General features: G+C 39.1%; 1 protein-coding gene across 2 annotated transcripts in view; it reads right to left on the bottom strand.

Annotated features, from left to right (window-relative positions):
- Positions 1-8,753: 8,753 nt before the first annotated feature.
- Positions 8,754-24,002, bottom strand: part of CLSTN2 (calsyntenin 2) — a 324,990-nt gene continuing 309,741 nt past the window's right edge. For both annotated transcript variants that reach the window (XM_071566208.1, XM_071566207.1), the window contains exons 12-17: positions 23,379-23,602; positions 21,560-21,730; positions 20,840-20,985; positions 19,880-20,003; positions 18,104-18,288; positions 8,754-17,486 (exon numbers count right to left, since the gene is read on the bottom strand). In XM_071566208.1, the coding sequence (XP_071422309.1) occupies positions 17,274-17,486; positions 18,104-18,288; positions 19,880-20,003; positions 20,840-20,985; positions 21,560-21,730; positions 23,379-23,602 (1,063 nt within the window). In that variant the 3' untranslated portion in view covers positions 8,754-17,273. The remainder of the gene's footprint in view (positions 17,487-18,103; positions 18,289-19,879; positions 20,004-20,839; positions 20,986-21,559; positions 21,731-23,378; positions 23,603-24,002) is intronic.

Raw genomic sequence — 24,002 nt, 5'->3', positions numbered from 1 at the left:
GTTTGTCCTTCAGCACTTTATTGAACGAGAGCTTTAGAGGCTGATTCAATTCGAATCATGCTTAATGAAGCATAACTTGTATTAATAGCAGCTAGATAGCGTAATAGAAAGTTCAGCTGGAGCACAGAATCTGACAATGGCTCAAGTAGTAGAGACTGGCAAAGCCCAGTTGTGATGCACTCCAAAGATTTCAATCCACTTCCTGATGATACTGCCCATGAATCACTGCCCACAGAAGCAGAAGCCTGTTTCTGGATATCAAAACCCCTTCAAAAGAGCCAAAGGATGTTCTAACAACAGAATCAGCGAGGCACAATGCACAAATACTGTGGGAGAAGCACGTTACAGAACATGGAAGAAAAAAAATCTGGCGAGTATTAACAGCCAGCCTGGCAGCTTTTAAAGAATATTTTTAATAGTCAGCTCTTCATTTAGAGGGGCTTTTGAAGTCTTGAATACTCCAGGGGCTTTTGTAGACAGCACTGAGCCTGTGTTAATAAGCTGTGTAAAATACAAGGTGACTGTGGGGAGCATTGTAGGGAGGTATCCAGCCTGACTTCCTACCTGAACCAGCTCAGGCACAGCAGCCTTGAGCAGCCCCAGCTCTGTGCTCTGCAAACACAGCTGCTCAGTTGCTTGGCAGACCAGGGAGGCAGTGCACCTGTATTTATTTGGCAGCACACCTAAGGTGCTAAGCCCTCTCCAATCCATCTGTCTCTGCATGAAGCCATCTTGGGAGCTGCTTCACCTGTGGTACTGTTTATTCACAGATAAACTGCTGAAGGATTAATCTGAGTTGATTGTACTTGTCAAGTCAGAGAGGCTAATGGGTGGCTTACATTCCCATCTCATACTCAGTGCCAAAAGATCCAAAATACTTTACAGAGTTAACTAATCAATGTATAAAGAGCATTACACAAGCAACACATGTTTTGTTTCATCTAGTTATTGATCTTTGCCTGTTGACTGAATGAGAGCCTTAGTTTAAGACTAGATGTTTACTGAGAACTACAGAAGAAGAAGGGAAGAATAGTTTATATAAAGGCACATGAATTCCACTGAGCTAGACAAACAGAATCTGATAATTCCATGCGATACAGTGCCTAGTTTGGATTCTTCAGCTTTGAAAGTCCAGAAGTCCAGTATCTTGCTTACACAAAATGTTAAAAAAACCCAACAACTCAATTGGGAGCAGGTATTAATAACTGAAATCTAGCTACCAGAGAAATAGTGTGAGTTCTGCCATTCAAGAGGTTCATGAGGGATCTAATGAAAGTATATAAATATCTCAAGGGAGGGTATAAAGAAGAGGGGTCCTGGGTTTTTGCAGCAGTGCCCATGACAGAACAAAAGGAATGGGCACAAAGTGAAATGCAGGAGGTTTTTCTGAACATCAGGAAACACTTTTATTATTGTGAGGGTCATTGAACACTGGCAAAGGCTACCCAGAAAGGTAGTGGAGTATTTTTCCTTGGAGGTATTCAACAGCCATCTGAATGTTGTGCTGGGCAGCCTGTCTGAGGTGCAGGAGACCCTGCTTGAGTAGGGGGTTGGTCAAACTGACCTCCAGTGGTCCCTTCCAGACTCAGCCATTCTGTCGTGCTGTGATATGTCATTAGCTGTGAAGTACGAGGGTAACAGTAAAATGGTTTACCTTTTAAACTGTGGTGTCTTACCGGACACAGCAAGTAGTAACAATTTTTGGGTCTTGAGGAATCTATGTATCTCCTACAAATTTCTATCTATGCCGTGAATCCCCTGGTGTAGTCTGGTCAACAATTTTTAAGCTTTCTTGGATTACAAACTATTTTAAACAGTGATCAAGATGATTCCCAATCTCCACTGATGCCCAAACCACAAGTCTCATTAATGTTATTGCAGTTAATCTCAAAATCTGGGTTTTTTTCCTGAAGAAGAATTGATACCTATTTTTTTAAAAAGAAAAAAAATCAGTGGTGTTAAAAAAGTCTGTAACAAGCATAATGCTTTTCTGTGTATAAATGCTACATAAGTGCAGAGTAGTCTCAATTGTCACGTGTTGCTTTAGTTTTGCTGCACTAAACTGTACCAATTACCTCTCTTGCTCCATGTATGGGTTTGCAGTGCAAGTGCAAATGCCCCCAGTGTAATTGAACATACAATTGCTTTCCTTGACTGTTTCTATGAGCAAAACCTCTTTACTTGAACTTAACACCTAGAGACTGGGTCTCAATGCTCAATAATTGTATTTTAAATTGTAGGAAATTATTTGTTATTGTAACCTGATCTGCACAAAAATAAATACAATAGAATGCAGCAATACCTGTATTTAGTGGGCTTTCCAAGGAAGAACTGGTTCCCTGTCAGTTCATGGGCCTGGGTGTGTGTCTATCTGATGGGCATTGTTTTTCATCACACAGGGTTTCTGAAGGAGCTGGTGAACAAGGATGATGTTTCTAGATGAGACAGTCCAATGATGGCCAAAATGGTTTTCAGAGGGGCGTTGTTCAATGTCTTGTGAAAACCAACCTATACTACAGTGCCCCAAAATGCAGCCACATCCAGACTGACAGAGTAGTCGTTTTAAAATCCCAGCTAATTTCTTGCTCTGTCACCCTTGAATGAAGGTAGTAGTTGCATTTAATTTTCCCTGTGATGATTATTCCAGTTAGAATGGATGCATTTACAAAATAGTATAATAAATACCTGTTTTTACTGAAAATCAGCAAGTAAAATAATTTGTGTGTATTCTAGACTTTTGAGACAGCATAGATAACACTGATGTTTCCTGCTTTAATAGGCTTTTTGCCTCAACAATTATTTTGGCTAAATACCTCTGCTTTGCCTTGGCATATACTTAAGCAGCAGAGGATGCATATTCTGCAACAACACTCCAGTCTCTGAACTAGGTCCCTCAGCTATCCTAAATTATGGGACTGAAACCAGCTATTTGGGTCAAATGGCATCTATTTATTCTGAAGAGAAACCTAAAAACCACAATTGTGATAGTTGGATCCAGGCCTTCCCTTGTAACCAGGTGTAACTAGTGGAAGGCTCATCATCTTGGTATTCCTCACCTGTTCTTTTCCCCTCCCATGTGACAAGGGAGGATATCAGGGAGGGAGGTAGGAAGTGGCAAGTCTTTTTGTTCTGGCAAGGGTCGGGAGCAGGGAGTATTGCTGCTTTCAGTCCCTTGTTGGAGCCACGCAGGAGATCAGAGAGAGAACGGGAGAAAGAGCTGGTCTTCTTCTGAGAGTCGTTGGTAGGATTGTATTTTACTGGTTTGTTTGGAGGGTGGATGGGGGTGTCTAGTAGTACCTGTTTGTTCTGTTTTGTCCTTTTGTTGCCCCTGTTTTCCCCTTCCCCTTTCCTTCTCCCCTGAGGGTTTTCCTATGTTGGATGCAGACTGTGTATATATAATTGTAAGCATTTAGAAGATACATATATACTCCAACTCAATTCAGTTTCTTTCAAGTTTTTTTTCCCCTTTTCTTTCCCCCACTTTGAGAAATGGTGAGAGAAGGAGGGGCAGCTCGGGGGCAGGAAAGCCAAAGCAAAACCAAGACACACAATGCTGCCTTTAAATTAAAGAAATATATAATCCAGGCTTTGAACTCAAACTCTGTGCACGTTAATTTTGGAATCCCTCCACTGCTTTTCCCATTTCAAGTCTCTCACCAACTCTGTGCTTATGGTCCTCTTCTAAACTTGTGTACAATGGGAATGCAATGCTGGTGGCTGCCACCTTTATCCTTACATGTAAGCTCTACTTTTTACCTTTTGTCTGTCTCAGAAGTATTGTAGGTTTAAAAAAAATAAATTAAAATGTCACAAGCTAGTAATCCCTGGAATGAGGCCTTGTCTCAGAGTTGGGTTGTCCTTGCAGGAGGATCACCTTGTCAGTGAAAGCAGGCATCAGCATTTAGGTGTTACTTTTAAAAACATAATATGCTAGAAGAAGCTGTGAGAACTGTGCATTTCAGAACTCCTCTTACTGTTCTGTCTGCACCTCACTGCTTCTTACTGTGCTTGATTTTGCTTTTCAGGAGACATCTCCCGTCAGCATCATGTATTTTCAGTTCTCGTTTGTGTAAAGCTGAGACCTCCAATATATATATTGTGGAATTTGGGGCCATAAGATTAATGGCACAGATGATATGGTAGAAAGTATTTCTAGTTCTTTAAGAATTTTTGGAAAGTGGTTGTATTTCTTTATGAGAAAAAAAATTCTTTGTCTGAAACTCTTTAATAATACTCAGATTAATATTCAGCAAATGCAGAGTAGTTTAATGAATTGCTACACATCTCCCACACCACCATAGATCTGCTTCTTGTGTTTATGAAAACAGAGATTTTTATAGTCTTAGATAAACAATATTTTTTAATATTAAATTTTTCCTAATATGTAGGGATTTTTGTATCTTTATGCATTTCTCACGTATTTAAGGAGAAAATTATATTCCATATCAATAAAGAATTTCATTAGGACCTGATTGCCACAACTGCCCTGATCTGCTTTCCCTGGGCAGAACTGTTCACTTTGAGGCTGTCACAGTCTGCTTCAGTCTGCAAAGGGGCTGTGGGATTTGCTGGTGATGGCAATGGTTCTGATCTGCAGGAATTGTGCTCACTGAGTCCTCTTGCTGGAGAGGCTGTTCTGTGGGACTGAGCACAGGCAGGGGCCACACCATACATCAGAAAAGAGAACTAGGGAAGGTTTTTTTTGTCCATTTCATAGGTGTAAAAAGGGATGAACAAGGGAGGATGAAGAATCTTATGAAGATGAGAGGCAAAAAGGGCAGAAAATGGAGTCCAGGTTAGGCATATTTGAGGCTCATCTCTATCTGCTCTGCCATGTCACATTCCAGCTAGCATTTGTAATTATTTTTATTAATGTTACTCATTCTGTGTAGTATCATCCGTGGGAGTGAATACAAGTGTCCTCCATGCTATAGTCTATAAAATACACAGTAGAATAGACTACACCCAAACCCTTATGAGGTAAATATTAAACAGGCCATAACAAACAGCTAAATACCAGGCAGAGAGGGGAAAGCAGTGAGAAAGCTGAGCAGCCTGATAAGGAGTAATCCCTTCTTGAAACAGTTGCACTCTTTCACTAAATGCTAAATTTTGAAAGGTTTTTGCTTAGATTTCTGCATGAACTCTGTTGTGAGGATGATATTTGCAATACTGTGCCTAAATAATTTTTTCCTCCTTTCATCCGTGATTACCTTCAGGGAAGTTATAGGGTTGTTTGTTTTTCTTTAAGGTCAGAATAAAGAGACATTTCAAACCCTCTAATTTAAAACACCGAAAAAACCCAGCCTGTTTTTTCTCCACTCTGTCTCTAGTGATTTTTGTGTCTAATATACATCTCTGTCCGTGCCTCTTTGTACTGCCATTAACTTTAAACTACAGAGTCTTGGGACATTTGGACACAGCTGGGTGTTAATTTTATTTTACCAGAATATTTTGCACAGGTTAATTTTTCTCTCTGAACTCCTGCAGCAATTTTTATAATTCATAAATATTTGCAAATCCCTTTTCAATGGTGGTTTCATCTGAGCAGACATTTCTGATTGAGGAGTTAGTGGGATTCATGCAAGACCCACTGGAAGATTTGCTGTCTCCAGGAGCTTCTCCTTGATTCCCTTGGTGAGCTTTCCCCTAAGGCCATTCATGCAGAAGCAGACAGGGAAATTTAAAAACTGCCCATGGTCTGCCTTACTAGCCTGTCTCCTTTTTGTTGAGAAGCATCAGGCAGGAGGACTGTGAGTACTACTGAGCCAGGCAGGGAGCAGAGTTGAAGCTGGGAGAAAATGTTTCACAGAATCACGGGATATGCTGAGCTGGAAGGGGCCCACAAAGATCATGGAGTCCAACTCCTGGCCCTGCACAGCCCCATCCCCAGGAGTCACAGAGTGGGTGGTAGAAGGCAGAGACCCTCAAAGTCTGCAGTTTCTGTGCTAGGCTATGTTCAGTGTATTTGTTGTAGTCAACCTGGACTAACTGTAAATCACAACTTCTAGAACTCTTAAGTTCTTTGTTGGCTGCTCTGCTGAATAATCTTTGTAATGACAGGAGGGCAGATATGAATCTGTTGGTCCTAAATCTGCTCCTGCTTATGATTTTTCCTTCTTATATGTGTAACAGTATAATATTAGATCAACTAAAACTTTTTAGAAACATTGACATCCATGAACATTTGTTTATATGTGAACCATCAATATATCACAGAATGTTTTGGGTTGGAAGGGACATTAAAGATCTTTCAGTTCCAACTGCCTGCCATGGGCAGGGACATCTTCCATGAGACCAGGCTGCTGAGTCCTGTCCAACCTGGCCTGGAACACTTCCACGTCATGTTTTCTGTGTAGCAGAGGACTGCTGTTTGAATGCTGTCTTAGCACAAGCAATAACTTGCAAATAAGTGAAAAAGCCATTTGTATCAGTTAACTTTTAATTTTTCATTTTTTTCTTCCTGGTATATGTGTGTAACTAAGAAAAGAAAATGGTTAAGTTTTGTGCGTCCCTGTTGGGAGGTTTTCAGCTTCCTAAATGGGTGAAGATGTAGCTGAGTGTTTGACTGCCTGAGATATCTTATTAAATAGGCTAAGCTATTATGATTTGTTGAAGATTTTCTAAATTCAGGAATTAAGATCATGGAGGTTATTAGAAAACCTGCAAAGGTAACAAAGGCTTGGAATTATGAATAGAATGAAATCATAAATATAAATTCTTTTATTTATAAAATTATTTTCTCTTACATAAAAAATATTTTTTTGCAGAGAGTTATAGAAACCTTAAAGGTGTGCTAGCTCATAGTTTTGTTTCTTTGAATCACTGCAGTTTCATTAGGGGTAGTTAGGTCTAGACTCAGAAACTTCTGAAAAGCCCATCCTAAATTCTAAGAGAGTGCTAACAGCTTTTTAAATTGTTAGAAACCAAAGGCATAGTCCAATCCTTGCATACCTTTTCAGATCAGTGCATAGAAGGTGCACATTTTGTGTTGAGAGAGTGCCAGGGGTTAGTGGTTACTCTGGATGGGACTAAGGTGTGATACAATTTGCTTTCTTTCCTCTTTTATTTTATCAACTAACGCCCCACAAAAAGGATAAACCTGGAGGATCAGGGGAGAGGGAAGGCAGTGAGGAAATGCTATCTGAGGAGGGAAGGATAATTAGATTTCAAAACTCTTTTTCTATTAAGAAAACAGGCCCTGCAGCCACACAGGCCGATGGTGAGCCCAGCCTTGCTGGTGGCAAACTCAGCAAGTTTTAATATTGCAGACCCCCAGGCAGTTTCAGTATTAAAGAGTGGAAATGACCAAATTTAATCACATGTTATGCTAAAGTGAATAAATTTTCAGCGCTGCAGGAAGTATTCCTTAAATATGTCTTCTTGGCCCTCCTTAGGTAAAGAGGAAATGGAAGTTTATATGAAAGTCATGTTTATATGAATTTGGCGTATGTGGGGTTTACGAAGGCCTGGCTACTGTAAAATTCATTTCTGCTCTAGGCTGTTAGCAGTGAAAATTAAATCATGGATCAGTAGATAACCAAGAAGTATGGGGCAAATCCCTTAAGTTAATGTGCCTACTGCAATTAGCTTAAATTTTCTAATAATCCAGCTGTTTTATTATTCTAAACTCAAAAATTGTGCACAAGAACAAGACGACAGGGTCTAGCTGACCTTGTCTAGTTGACAAGGTGCTGATTGGACAAGGTTGGACTTGATCTTGAAGGACTTTTTCAACGTAAATTATTCTGTGATTGTGTGAGGACAAATGAAAGTTATTTTATAGGCTATGTGAGGCCAATCTTCAAAACTTAAAACAAATTCTTGGGTATATATTTCTCGTCTTATATACAAAATGGATTTTGTTATGTGGTCCAAAGAACAAGAGGTCAATAACATGCTAAAAATTAATATCTGTCATCTGTTTATACATATTTAATTTGCCCTGAGTCATTACATATTTTGACTTGCAGAAAAGTTGTGTTTAGTAAGACTTTTTTAGGCCATTGCACATTTATAGAGAAGTATGATAATGATTTATGACATTTTGCATATATTTGCCCCTAGTATGTGCAAATTTTTGATTGATAATTGTATAGGCAAGGTTATTATCAAATTATATGCTGTATGTATTGTATATACTATATTAAAAGGCATTTAGAAAAGTATTTGAGTTCTTAGCACTGAGGAGAGTCTCCAGCCAGCCAGTCCTGGGATGTTATGCCACTGAAATCAGGAGTGCAAAGCATTTGTTGGGTTCAGCCCAGCCCAGCAATAGTTGGGGACATGTGATGAGATCCCATATATCATTACATGTACTTGTGCAATCCATAGGCAGGTGACTCAAAATCATGTTTTTTCCCTTTGTACTATTTCACATTTTATGAGTGTAATATATGGTATATTCATCCTTCTCTTTAATATTTTATCCTCTTTTATCATACCAAAATGAAGTGTGAAAATAGATGGCTATTAAATGTAAATAGCAACAGCTCTTCAAAAAAGGTCCCTTTCCCTTGTTTCCCTCTCCCTATTTTTGGCAGCAGGATGCAAAGTTCTGTGGATGCCCTAAAACTGAGTGTTTTGTCATATGGCATATTCCTCCCTAGGAATTAGCAAAAGAGCTGACAGATATGGACCAGATAGTTAACCTTTGCCACCAGAGGTGTGTTAATGTTTAAGGGTTATTGTTCAGGAAATGAGAACATCACCATAATTGGTGAAATAAAGATTACAGAGCATTACCTTTTATGTGAAATTCTAAAATTATATTTATTGGCCAATTCACAGAAAGTGCCATAGTGACCACAAAAATGAATCTGGCTTTATACATGTACAGAACAAACTTTAAAATAACAGATTTTTTTCGATTATGCATTGAATCGGTCATATGGAAAACATATGGATATTAACAATGTTGAATTCATGAACAACTGTGCAAATTGACATGGCTTTTTGAAATACACCACTACGCCATGGAAGGGGTTTGTACAAATTTCTTCCCACTATATGTAAAGTTAGGTTTCACGTACTGTACCATGTGTCAAAATTTACTGTACATTTTCATAAAGAAAGGGTTGGGTTCTTTTTAAAGAGCAGATTTGTATCTGTTTAAAAATCATTTCATATTCACCTTTTAAATTGCATATAGTCATTTAATTCATCATACTGCATAAATGGAATAGATTCATGCTTTCAGAAATGCAATTAGCATCTGCAACAAGACATTTCAAGATGTGGTTTATGGTTGTTTCACATAAACGTTAAGATATTTCATATAAGAGTATCTCTTCTGGACTGAAGATTTGGTTGGTTTGAGACACATTTAAGGAGTCACAACCATACAGCATACGTTTATTTGAATCCCTTCTCTGGTATATTTTTATTATCAGTAGAAGTGGCCACAATTACACAGAAATTGGACTGCTAGGAAGCAATCCCAAGCTACAAAATACATGCTACCAACTGCAGTTACTGCTCCTCAACAAGAACTAATGCACCAACATGGAAGGAACCTGGGAATGTGGAACTGTTCTACATTTCCGCAAGCAGATGAAGTATCACTTTTCTGTCAAGCTATGATGAAATATGAAATAGAATTGTCCCAGCCAGTTAGAGCACAGCTGTTACATTCAGCATGATGAGATTATTTCTCACTCTTCAGAATCTTACACTCTCAGTAACATATAAAATTTTTAATAAATATATGGTTAATTTTAATTAGGACAACCCCTTTCACCAAACTGGAGCAATACTCAGGGTGAAAGTCTGATTCCTGCTCTGCTGCTCATCTCAATTTAAGTCATGTTTTACAGTTCCTTGCTCAGGAATTGCTCTTCTTTTTCCTCTCTCTTTGTGTTGCAACCTGCTCACCTTGCAAGGCTCATTCATCTTCCCACTCAGTCTATTCGGTTACTCTTCAAGCAATGGCTCGTTTTGGAAAGGTGAGCAGAGAAGTGGCAAGTGCTCACTGATGGCAATTCATCTCCTACAGTGTAGTTTGCACAGTGCTGATTGACACCTACTGGGCACAGAGATGTGCTGAGGGAAGTGGAGAGTTCCCTCAAGTCAGCCCTGGAAGCCTCAGTGTTCCTCTCTCCCTTTCACATCAACCCTTGTAGGCAGAGCAAATGAGGAAGATGGGTTTATTTCCCTTGGGTCTTTTTGATGCAGTGGGCCTTTGAGCACAAGGGTTTCTGTTCTGGTTTGGCCTCAGAAGGCAGGAGAGGGATCAATTAAAAGATCCAAGCTGGCTTTGTACATGCTTCTTGTTAGCCTGTGGGATCAGGGTTCTGAGCCAGAGAACAGGGGTTTGCTTGAGGCATGCTTGGGAATGAACCACATAGTCATCATGACCATAAATGCCTCACAGATTTGCAGTATAATGCATGGCAGTAATCAGAAGAGCTGGCACAATTCTATTTCTTTGCAGCAGTTAGCACATGGCTGGAAATCTTGAGTACCTGTTTCAGAAAGTAGGTGCATTCTACCAATGAGATTTGAGGAGAAGCAACACAACCTGTCTCAAATGAAAGCTCTCATAACAGTTACTGTTTCATGGGGGGAGACTTAAAAGATGGGCACATGAATGACAATGTCTGTTTTCACATTAATGACAGCAATCTGATTTTTAAGACATTACAACTTTGTATTATTGGTTGGTTGGCTCCAGCATTTATTGGTTTGCTTTGTTAAATCATACCAACATAAAAGACACTGCCAAATTCATATTATGAGAAATCATCCATAGATTACAGAAAAGGTCTTTAAACAAATCAACTTTCAATTTCTTGTTTAACCTTTGACAACCTATTCAGTGACACACACCAACACAGAGCACTTTAACAGAGTGAACTGACCGTGACTAATTTAAGGAAATACCAGGGGTTTGGTTTTTGTACTAATGATGTTTCATGAAAAGGTAAGAAATATGAGAATGAAGGAATGAATTGGGATGAGGAGGGTTTCACAGCTCCTCTAATAAATTACCAAAGGCAATGAACTTGATAACTATCTAAAAATATTCAAAGGATATAAATCATGGTTAGAGGAATTAGAGTCGTGCAAAAGGGTATAACTGGGACTAATGAGATAAAAATTACAAAAAGGAATATTTAAATCCATTTTCAGGAAAAGTTTTCTAGTGATGAACTCTAACAGACTCTAAAACAATCTCCTAAGGGAAGAAGTAGAAGCCCCAGGTTTAGAAACATTTAAGTTGGTTGAAGCACCCCCACCCCTAACACTAGAAAATATATTCTAGGGAACAATTCTGCACTGTTAGCATAATACTCTACCTGCACTACTTCTTCTGTCTATTAATCTTTATTTCTAGGATTTGATGAGTCTAGTAACTTCTAAACACACTGAAATTTAGATGAAACAGTCTTTAGGAGGCCTAACCATAGTGTGTATTGCTCTGCAAAGCAACAGCCCATTCTGGGATATCTTTGTTGTGATGACCCTTTGGACAGAACTTCCTGTTAACCACAATCAAAAATTTACTCAGGATTCTGGTGGTGCACTATTTGTAACAGAATATTTAAAACTCCCATCTCTTTTGAAACGTACCCCACATTTTTAGATCAGTTGGTGGAAAAGCCAATAAACATGACAGTGGTTGATTCAGAGAATGAAGGTAATAATTCAGCCCTCAGATTTGTTCAGTGGGAATGAGTGTCCTTGAAGTTTTTTTGTATTATGTGTATTTTCAAAAATCATGAGTCTTAACTATGTGGTCACTTAGAAGATTGCATCAGCACAAAGTTTATTTGAGGGTCTTTGCAATATGGAGTATACCCTGTCCTGGGTGCTCCCAGTTCGTCAGCCTACAGAGAATGTTGGTTCTAAAAAACCTCTGTAACTAACAAACATAGTTGTCTGTGTGCAAAAGCTCCAGTTCTTACCTCAAATTAAAATGTGTGGTAACTACCCTGACCGAATGTTTTGCCCCAAACCTCCAGGGCCTCCCTTGGCCCTAAAATTTCCTACTTAATGTACGGACAGTGTAGCAACATCTCTCATGGCCTTGCTCCCTCTCCAGCCCTGCTGGAGGTGGTGTAACTGCAACTAAGGAGGCAGCTACAACACCAACTCTGCAAAATAACTGGAACTTCTAGTTCATTATACAACCACCACCTCCATGGTGAGATTAAGCAGGTGATTTTTCTGTATGCACATCTGTGCAGACATATGTGTCTGTGCATGTAGATGGTCATCTCAGAACCCTTCAATATCCTCCTCTTTCTCTTTCCTGTTCCTTCTGATAGCTGTCAGTTCTGGACATGAAAACAGCATGTTTCCATTTCCTCACCATGTGACACTCAAGATTTAATGTCTTTTTTTCTACAAGCTTCAAGTCCAGGCTTTTCACATCAGCTGTAAACCTTAGGTCTTCAGCCAGTATTCTCTTCTATGATCCTGTTTACTCTTCCCTAAATAATAATTCAATTTTCTAAAAGAATTGACTGCAGTCGATCCTTTCAACATTCCAAAGAGCATGCCCAGCTAGAACCACCATCCACCTTCTCATCTCTATGTGGGTACATTAAGCAGATTGTAGACAAGAATTTACTGCCAATTTCAGTACTGTTTAAAATATCATTGTAGTCATAGACTTGGTCAAGGTTGTCTGATCAAGTCAAGTCTTTTGTATCTGTTTAAATAAATATTTGTTCATCCAAAAATAGATTTACACCTAAAGACACCTGAAAGAACTTTGTATTTAATTGGAAAATGCCTCTGAAACCCCAAAACTGTATCCAGATTTATAAAAAAGGAATAAGTAGGACTGAAGAAAAGCCTTTTACTCCCATGAAATTTTCTGGGTTTCTAAAGTTTGAGGATAGAATATGATTGTAAAACCTTTGTTCCCTATTTGGAATCAGCTTCTCTCTGTGTCTGGCAGGCTTTATGCACCTTACCCAGGGAACGCTGAACTCTTTTATGATACAATGTACTTAGCTGGGAAAAAATCCTTTCTGTTTCTTTGTTGTCAGCACAGACATAAATAGTGACAACACACGGCCATGGAGCTTCAGGAGCTGATGAATGCACAATTTCCCCAAGAGTTAGTGCTGCAAATAGCAATGAGGGCTCTTCCTGAACTCTGCTTTAATGTTTGCAATGCTTCATGCTATCAAGAGTGTTTCCTTATAGGCAATAAGTAATGAAGCACCAGCCCAAAGTTCTTAGCTGGGACCATTGTGTCATTCCTTTTGCACGCGTTTAGAGCCCCACAGTGGAGAGCTGCAAGCAGAGCTGCAGAGTTATTGAACCATAACCAACAAGCTCTTTGATGGTGCTTTTCCTCTACAAGACTCCCAGTGCTTTGGGAAGGGTGTCAGCATCACTATTCCTGTTTGCCAGCAGAGACATGGAAACCATAATTCCTGAACCACTGCCAACTCTGTGCATTTTAAGGTTTACTTGCAAAGATAAAACACCCATGAAAGAGATAGAATTGAGAACAAAAATGAAAGCTATTAATCACAAGTGGCCATTTAGGCAGTTATAGTAACTCAGATAACATATATTATCATCTTGAATTTGTGTTTGTAGGTTTTGCAGTTTGTCCCCAGCCATAGATTAGAACTTCAAAGATTTAAATGCATCATTGGTGTGATGGCATTTTAGACCTCTGGTGTCACGGATTCCTGTATTATGGGTACCTCTTCAGAAATGTTTTCTTTGGATACACGTCTATTGCCACTGTAAAAAAAAATCACCTCATGACATTGAGGCACTGGAGCAAGTCCAGAGAGGGGTAGGGGAGGTGGGAAAGGGTTTGGAGAACAAGTCTGATGAGGAGCAGGTGAGGAAGCTGGGAGTGTTTAGCCTGGAGAAAAGGAGGCTTGGGGGGGACCTTCTTGATCTCTACAACCACCTGACAGGAGTCAGCAAGGTGGGAGTTGGGCTCTTCTCCCAGGTAACAAGTGGCAGGACAAGGGGAAACAGCCTTGAGTTGTGCCAGGGAGGTTTAGATTGGATATTAGGGAATTTCCTCATTGAAAGAGTTGTCAGACATTGGAACAGGCTCTTCAGGACAATGGTGGAGTCACCAACCCCAGAGGGATTTAAAATGTGGCACTTGGGGACGCAGGGGGGCAGCGGTGGGGGTGGCAGTGCTGGGTTAATGGTTCGGCTCAGTGACCTTGGAGGTCTTTTCCAATCTAAGTAATTTACAATTCTAAAGGCTTTTTCCAGAGAGGAAAGGAGAGACTTTTGGCTATTGATTAGGGAAAAACCCCACATGTGTGTATGTATTCACATATATGTCTATATGTTCTGGTTTGTTTCTAAGTGGTTTACATTAAAAAAATTGATGGAGGGGAGAGGAAATATTAAAATGGTTTTAGAAAAAGTGGTATTTCTCTGATTTTCTCTAAGTAGGCTTTTGCTCATGGAGCCATTGCTGTCAGTGCTATGCAAAAATTCTGGGATTCATTCTATGAAGAAATATCTCATTCTCACTAACATTTTGTGAAAAGGATTCTTCTGTTTATTTTAATGAAAAATGCTGCATAATGCACTCCAATGACTAATTTAAAATAAGTACAGTGAAGCATTTTAGTTTGCTGAATATCTTATTGCAAACCAAATTATAGTGACAACACACATGCCTGTATTACTTTGCTTAGGTTTAAAAATGTAGGTTTATTTACAGTAGAGAAAATACTTTGTTTCTTGTGTAATGTATGAGTACAACCTGAAAAGATCTGCTTCCAGTAACAAAAAGATAAAAGTCTATTAGATGAAGAAACACACTGATGAATTCACAAATATATAAAAGAATTAAAGGCTGTCAATAAGGTTGTAAATTGCTGTTTTTGAGTTGCCCTAAGGTTTGCTATGGTTGAAATAAAAACAATAATAATAATAATAATAATAATAATAATCAGGAATAACAGAAACTTTAAAATACTTTAAGTCCAGTTTTAAATCTGAAATTCACTTTTAAATATCTACTTTCAAATCCTTCTGAGCAGAAAGATTTGCTGATATGTGCTAATAACAAGCATCATGAAGAGCCTGCTTCATGTCACTAACAAAAGTTAAATGTTATAACAGGGGTGCTAGGAAATGATCTAGCATAAAATTTTAGTTCAGGATATTCAGAAATATTAATATTAATTTTTTATTAAGCAGAAATGTTTACAGTTATTGTTGCTGCAAATAAATTATATTTATGTGGGCTGGCTTCTGCAAATATTCTTCTAAGTTTAATATGTGAGAGACAATAAAAAGCAAACAGGATTGCTAACATAAGAAAATTCCTGTATTGCCAATCTTAACAGTCATGTGACAACATCAGTGTTGGCACAACAAATAAAAGCATGAAGATATCTAATTTTAAAATGAATAGAGAATTTTTTCATTTACTTTCTAGTTATTAAACTACAAGGGCGAGCTGCTGTATTTCCCTTCAATGATGAGATACAGAAGCTGGAATTAAAGGAACCCCCAACCCCACAGTATATTCTCTATATTCCAAGACATTCAGGAGCTGCTAATAATTTCGTATTGATGGGGGTGGATACCCCAAAGATTGCTCCAATTGCTCTTTGCAACATCAGCTACCACTCAGGGGGGCCCAGGAAGGTCCTTTTGTGGCAAGACTGTTTGTTTCTCTGAGGTAGAGGAGAACAAGCAGCAGCTTATTTTAAACAGCAAATTACGAAAGCAAAAGTCAATGATGAGTTTGTAAAGAAAATGAAGTACTTTGGGAAAAAAAAAAAACCAAACAAAAATGAGACAAGCAACTAAGCATCATTCCCTTCCATGCCATTTTGTTTGTATGCATTAGAGCAGTTTTCCTAGCAGGTGCTGCAGCATTTGGGATGCAGAGCAGTTGAAGATGCAGAGGTACTTAAGGAAAGGGGACAAAAAACACACCACACAGACTTAACAACATATTGTACATAGCTTTGCCTTTTTTTTTTTTTTCCTTTTTAAACAGTGTTTAAGAAAAATATGCTGTGTTACCATAACAAACTAAAATACTCTCTCAACCTCTTAAGAGTTTAGTTTTTGTTTTCAATTATTTTGGTTCCAGGTAGGTTTTATTTCTCCTTGGTCTACTTTATAAAACCTTTTCTCAGCATTAATGGCTTCAGGAAGAAGAAATAAGGGAGAATTATGAGCACAAAAGAGAGTTGACAGTTGTGGATGTTGTTCCTTTCTCTTGTGCCACTATAGGCAGGCAGGGGGACAGAAGAAATAGGGCATAATGTTTTATAGAATACAGTCAGACAGGAATTCCAGCCGGCATTCACTAAACAAAAGGGAACAATTTTCTCATCTAAAATAATTGTTTAAATCCCAGCCATAAATAGCTATGGAATAATGGGGTCACTTATTTTCCACTACTTCAGTAAGATGCTGCAGCAAGCTAATGATTTTACGAGACAGACGGTTTAAAGCATCGATTTGCTGCAAATTGCTCAATCCATAACTAATGAGCAGCTCTACAGATTTTCAGTAAATCAATCCCATTAGAATTTACAGTTTGCATAAGATCATATTACTCAATCCGTGGATAGAGAATTTATTGTTTGGGTTTTTTTGTTTTGGTTTGCAACCTTCAGCAGCCCCTTTTTGCTGGTTATTTTTAAACACTCAAATATCTTATCGGTAGATTGGATAAAAATCTCTCTTGAGGGTCTGACAGCATGCCTGAAAAAATACACTGTTCCTTCTACATAGGCACACGTGCATTCCATGTCCGGTCCTAGATATCTCCTTGTAGAGGACAGTTAAAATCCAAGAAGGCAGGACGAGACAACAGATGAAATTCACCCTCTGTCCTCTGTAGCACTAAAACTCTGCCCCAGTTTTGAGGTGGATTATTATTTACACCTGTAAGAGTGTGTAGTGAAATGGCAACTGTTATTTGGACCCATACAAGTAATTCTTTGTAACAAGCTGAAATCTCTTTTGTAGGAAAAAAATAGCAAAGGTAAAAACCTCTATGGGTCGAGTGACAGCACTTTTGTCACATATCTGCAGTATAGAAACAGGAAATGAGAACTATGCTTGCTAACAGCTCAGGGTGGAGATTACTTCATTACTGGCTATGCCAGTACGTTTGTACCACATTTCCCCCAGGCTTTGCAGGAAAAGGATCAGTTCTATCATTACCAATTACTACAACGAGATCATTTTAGGCAAAACAGTTATAGGCAAGCAGAAGTTCAAATCCTGTCAATGAATTCATAGACTCGGAAAAACAATTGTATTGGTTGTTACAAAAGAGCGATGTGGCTGGAGGGCTGTTAGTAGGGGAGTGTTGAATCATCCCACTCCAGCTGCGCTTGCCTGGTGGCATTCCGTTTGTCTCCCTTTTGGACAATCACTTCCTCTTCCTCCTCTTCCTCCTCCTCATCCTCTTCACTTTCATCTGATTCAGCACTGGTTGTGTCTTCCTCTTCATCTTCTATGTCTTCTTCCTCACTCTCCTCTGCTGTCTGGTGAGGCTTTTCATATTTCTACAGTACATTTAAAGAAATAAAAGAGAGACAGTAGAAGAAAGGTGTTTTCTTGCTAGCCAGTGGCTGTGGGAATATGAGCATTTAGTCATCATTTAGCAATGCTAACATGCAGGGAAAATCTGCTTTCCATCACTATATGATTATTAGGAATCACACCTGGTGCAATTTGATAGCAAGTATTAAACTACTGTAAGAAGAATGGAATGTCAATTGCCAATATCTTTGTTAGTCAGGCTGCAAAATTTAAGCCATCAACATGAGTTTCTTTAAACTCTGATCGTTTCCCCTTCTTTTAGTGTATTAGTGCTTACATTAAAAGGTTAAAAACAATGAAACTATATCAACTTGGATACTAGGGGCACAAACAGGGATGGAGAGGAAGTGATGTTTACCTAAGATTTCTCCACTATCCTATTTCATAATTACATATGACAACAAATACTAAGCTCTCAATTATATATTATCATGGTGTGCAGGGCTGGGGTCCTGAGTGTACATACAACTGTTCTGCCAAGGTGGAACAACTGTTCTCTGAAAGAGGCTTAGAGCTCACAGCTGAGTGGCAGTGACTGCTGGTGGGGGCCATGCCACCACACTCTGCCTCAGGGAGGTACCTCCATGGGGTTGACAGTGATGGTCAGAGCAGAGTCATCCCAGTCCATCTCATTGTCTTTGCTTCCCTCGTGGTCTGCAGCGCTGTGCTGGTGAGCTGTGCGGATCCGATAGACGCCCAGTGTTATGACAAAAACGAGGATGCTCACACAGATTATGATGACAATGGTGGCCACACTCGGAACAACTGGAGCAAAAGGTGGAAAAGGGCATGGACTTAGATTTGTGGAGCAAATCGCTGAGACCCCACTAAATGCACTGTCAATTTTTAACCCACAGCACCTCTTCCCTTGGCCTGAGAATCAGGACAGCCACCTGCCACGTGCCTGGGGCTACAGAAAGCCCTGACAAGGGCCCACATCCTAAGACAGAGCCTACATGGATGGTGTGGCTTATAATGAGCGTTGTAAATCACAAGTGAAAAGTGAGCATGCCTACCACTTGTTCTTTGAGCCACTTTACTACAGAAGACAAGTAGTCAATCAATGCAAAGCCAATTAGTTTCAGAATGAGTGCTTTTGCAATGAAGTTCCTTTCTCTCACCCACATGTTGACCTCTTTGATTACAGCAGAGGTGTCAGACTCGCTTGGGAGAAAAAGTGCATCTCAAAGCTTGTATTTTCAAAGGTTTCAAACACTTATACTGTGATTTGAATTTCAATCTCCAAGAAATAAAATAATGCATTGCCACTACATTTGCTTGTGTTACAACCTTGCTGGGGGACTTCTGAGGATTCAAGACATTTTTCCTCACTGTTTGGCTGCACTCTGAGAAGCCTGTCTCTACCTAGCCACAGGAAGAAATCTCTCTGAACTACCATGTATTATCAGCTCCATAATCAGGTTAGTGGAGAAGTGCTGCCACTTCCTATGTACCTTTGCTCCTGAGGTATTGCAGTTCCAGGAGCTATAGTAGTTTTATAACCCATTTTATCACCTTGCCCTGCTTATAAGAATGGAAGTCTGAAATCAGAACAGTATTAAAGGAGAGAGAACTAGTTTGCAATAGTTGAATAAAAATTCAGTTTCATTTTAGTGGTCTGTACAAGTGTAAAGAAAAATACAGACACTTTCTAAGCATACCTGTATATAATTACTTATAATTACCTACACTTTACATCAGCTTTACTTCTTTATATATGTCTCATCCAGCTAAAAGGATTTCAGAATTGAACCTTTAAACAGCTATCTTTGTCCTGGGTTTAACTTCATTGAAAGGGTTTCAGATTCTGGTATATATTTTAACTCATATAGCCCAAACATTAATTTTAATTCTGCATTTAATATATGCTAATGCCCGCTGTACGTGACTAGGTGAACCTACCTTCTCTCCAAAGAGCTCCAGGCAGAGGCCTTGACAGCATCTAATAGAGCCACTGAGGCAATTATATATTTAAAAAATAATACAAACTTCTTTTCCTTTTGTTTAGAAAGGAGTGGGCAGAAATTAATATGCCATAGAAATAAAGCTGTACAAAGGCAATATGAGCATAAATATTACCCTTCATACCATTCAATACTAGAAACAAGACATTTTCTTAACTGTATGGGTCAGAGTACAAAACCATTAATGAAGACCTTAAGAAAGGATTCCATCTTTTAACAACAGAATAGAATTCAATGTTAACTTCTTTCACATCTGTGCAATGATCTCTGTGAGGTTTTACAAGCTGTAACTGTGGACCTCAGGGCTTTTGTTTGTTGACCAGGCTGGCTCACAAGAGAAACACTGACATACCCAAATCATTATGAGCAGTCTTTGTAAAGATGTAACATACCTGAGCTGTGAACAGCACTTACACTCCCCTCAGGGTGCTGGACAGATTGGAGGAACTGTGGTTGTACTATCATATGATTTACATGGTCCATGAAGTTGGAGTTGGAGCTGTGTAGAATATTAACCTGGTAAAAGAGAAAAATAAGGGTTCAGCTACTAAAAAGTGTTTTATATTCCAAGCCTGCTGGCTTCATATATTACATTGAATTATGAAATTCATCAGCTAATAGGAACATTATTACATAGATCTTAAAGTCCAAAATAACTCTTTTTATGTCAGTGAAAAATACACAGCTTAATATATTTCTAATTTCTAGCATGAACAATGTGTTCTAACACTTCCAACTATTGACTATGAAGTGGCACAGAACCGGACAAGTAGTGGCTTTTTCTCCTCTCTATACTAATCAGCTTTTAGGTGTTATCTAAACATAACATATAAAAACTTTCATTTTATAATAATAGTGTTGTTAATTGATTTTGTAAACATTTATTTAGTTTTGATCCTAGTGCTAAGCAGGTCCTGCCCTATTTGGTACCTGGGCTCTAGGCTGGATAAGACAGTTATTCAGAAGAGGTCCATGAGTTCTGCTGAGGTGCACCAGCAGCAATTCGCAGTCCCTGAGCCACTGGGCTGCACTGGACTTGGACCCAGCACACATGGACTCAACAGAGGTATCTAAATATTCTTGTAGTTACTGACCATGTCTGGGGAGTGGATCCAAAGCATTCTGTTTAACAGGAGTAATTCTCTTTGCTAGTGGAGTTTGAGAGAGGGGTCACCTCCTCAAACACAAGGCAGAACAGAGACCCCCACTGAGGAATGCCCATAGGAGAAGTCAACTCCCTGCATTCTTGGTCAGTCATTTTATGCCTTTTAAAGAAAACACCATGCTGCTGAAGGTAAGGCTGGTGCTCAGCCTCAGTGCCGGGTCAGAAGGCTGACTAGAGAGCTGCTTACCTCCAAGTTGAATTCATTGCTCATGTAGCGCCCGTTCAGCTCCGAGCACTTGACCCTGAACTTCCTGTCGAAGGTGGCAGCAGTGGCCCAGTTGCGATAGCGGATCTGCCGCAGAACCTGCTCATAGTTGAACATGCTGTCCACACCTGCAGGGGGCACGGCAGGGACAGTCTGGGACAGCGCTCTGGGCAGTACAGGAGACATCAAATGCTCACAGGGAACACAAACCTTGGCAGAATGCTCTGGAAATGACAGAGCATTGAATACTCCCTGATAGAGTCTCCTGCTGATCCGAGACTATGCGAGACTAGTTTATGGAAGTGAATGGAGAACCATAAGGGAGGGGGACAAATACAGCAGCGAAAACACAGAATAAGTTGCTCAGTAAACAGCAATAAGTGGCCAATGAGTTACCAGCACAGTACAGGAGCACTGAAGAATCCCCTCATTCCCACATCCCACTGTGATGGTCCACAAGAACCTCACCTTTAAAGAAAGCAGTGATGCCATTTTCCTTATTTAGGGAGTAGCAGGAGGGATGCTGAGATTCCAAAGAATAAACACAGCACACCCAGAGATCAAGAAGTGACTGTTTTTTAAGATCAAGTCACTATTGGATTATTTTTACAGCCAGTAAATCAGTGATTTCTGTCTAATTTCTGACATATAGTGCTTTAATTGGTGTGATGAAATAAAGGAAAGCAAATACCATGAACATACCATAGATTGAATATCCTGCTGTGGAATTTGTGGCATCCAGATGTTTTCCTTGAAGCTCCACATGATCTAGTTCTAAACACTCCTGTTCAGGATCTAGTTCTGCCCCCATGACCAAAACATCACAGAAATCCAAGTTGTGAAGCATTTCCTCTACTATTACTGGCTTCTCAGCTGTGAACCCATGTCACACATCATGAAAAAAAGCAGGAAAAGATAAAGGATTACAGAACAGCTCAGTCATTCCATGCACTATGCATCAGGGCTTTCAATTTTTGCAAAGTTGTCTGAACTGTTTTTTGCTGATATTAAATGCAGGATACTTAAAACAAATCAAGAGAAATGTCTTGTCTGTTCAGGTGCCATGATGATGAAGGCCTACAAATAGCTAGTGAGATGAATAGAAAATATATTGCTCTGTAATAAAAGGCATCCAAGAACATCACTGGCAGTAGAAAACTGAAATTTGATCTTGGAAATAAATTCATGTAAACAATTCTGGCTTTCAGTACTGTATCAATACCAGATTGATGCCACACATTCACGTTTTTCTCAAGGAAAACCGAACTGGAGAAATACACATCAAATATATCTATGCTTGAACGATTCTCTCAGTTACTCTATGGCCCATAAAGAATTTGCATTACAAAGACATGGCCATCTATCCAAGAGCAGGGTATTATCATCAATGGCAAGATCCTGTGTTGTGTGACTATCCTTCAGTATATACGCGTAAAAGAAAAATAATTCTGTCACTGAAAAAAGAGTAGCATATCAAATTATCATTTAAATTCTCTGATCAACTCAGCACAGAGTGTGTGGCAAGGCTGCTTAACCAGCTCCCTGAGGGTGTAGACACAGACACTGCAATCTTGAAACTTACTGCCCATTTTGCACATCTCATTTTAGAGAGTGCAGGAGGGAGGAAGGCACAGATTAAAAAGCCTTATGCCTTACATTCCCAACTCGTGGTACAGAGAATTTGAGTATCTGAGCTCTAGGTACATCTCTAACCTACCCAAAAATGTAGTCCCAGTTCAAATTTGCAGACTTCAGGGACTCCATGCCCCTAAACCTGTTAAATCATTACCAATTTTATCGGTCCCAGAGCTGTATCTCTAGTTACTGCTTAGTCTAGTCCAAGAAATACTGTTTAGAATGATTCCTCAGAATACCAGACATTTCATTTACCTTGCACACAAGCATCCAAGAGGAAGATTCCTTTATAGACAAGTATTTTAAACCTGACATACTTTTGAACATTCACTCAGCCTTGAATAATAATACACACATTGCTCAGCAGTAGAATAAACTTTCATCATTGAAAAACACCTTTTTAAATTATTATATTTACATTTTACAGGTGGGAAACTGAGGCACAAGATTAATTTCTCAAGTATCACCCACAAGTCAGTATCAGAGCTGGAAACGTAAGAACAGACTAAAAATTCAACTATTAATCAATTACTGCTTTTCACTTTATCAGTACAATTAACAAAATTTTATTACAAATAGAGAGATTCTAATGAAAATATGTTATTCAACAGAATAGGAAAAGAGTGGAAAGGAATTACTCTGACGTAAGGAAGATGCTAAATATAAAATATGGGGTTTTTGAAGCACGTTCTGATCTCTCACTATTTAACACATTTTTCAATATATATGATCAAGTTTTTTCAGTGCAGCATTACTGTGGCCTAACATTGCCTGAAATAATCTGGGTGAAGTGATTTCCTTTGTGTGACTTGTTTGCACTATCCTTTAAAAAATATGGGGATCACATTACAGAATAAGTAATAACATTTAAAAGAAAGACACAAACCTCTGTCGCGTTCTTTAAAGTCCAGTGGATGCTCCATTTTAGTGACTGTGCTGACAATCCTGATGTCAGGGAACAAAATAACACCTCTTTCACCTTCAAACTGTGCAGCTGGTCTAGCAAAGTGGTCCATCCCAGTTATTGTAATCTTGGGCTCATTGGCCTGAAACACCATTACATAGGCATCTACATCTGGGATACTAATGCAGACATCTTCACCAAAACATCTGAAAGAACAGATTATTCATTAAGTGCATGTAACACATTGCATATCAGAGGTGGCACTTGCACTATCCAAACCCCACCTGGTGGCTCTCAGATCAGTCTATTCCACACTGCCAATGCCACGAATAAGGACACACACCTGTCAATGGGCCAGCAGGGAGATGAAGAGCTCTGTTCCTGTCATCCCCTCCCACCTTCACAGCTACTAAAATTATGAAGGGACAAACAGTATTTTGTAAGGGCACTAAGAGAATAATATGTTGATGTTTAACTGACACTTTACAAAGTGGTGAATGGTTAAAAAATAATAATTAGGCAACTGTAGTAAACCTAACTTTAAATTCTGAAAGTGATATCTAATGAATATAATAAGGTTATCTTGTCATGTGTGATTGAAAGGGC

This window comes from Pithys albifrons, chromosome 11, assembly GCF_047495875.1.
Source record: "Pithys albifrons albifrons isolate INPA30051 chromosome 11, PitAlb_v1, whole genome shotgun sequence".
In the NCBI taxonomy this organism is placed as follows: domain Eukaryota; kingdom Metazoa; phylum Chordata; class Aves; order Passeriformes; family Thamnophilidae; genus Pithys; species Pithys albifrons.
The sequence above is the reverse complement of the archived record's forward strand: the minus strand, read 5'-3'. Positions and strand labels throughout refer to the sequence as shown.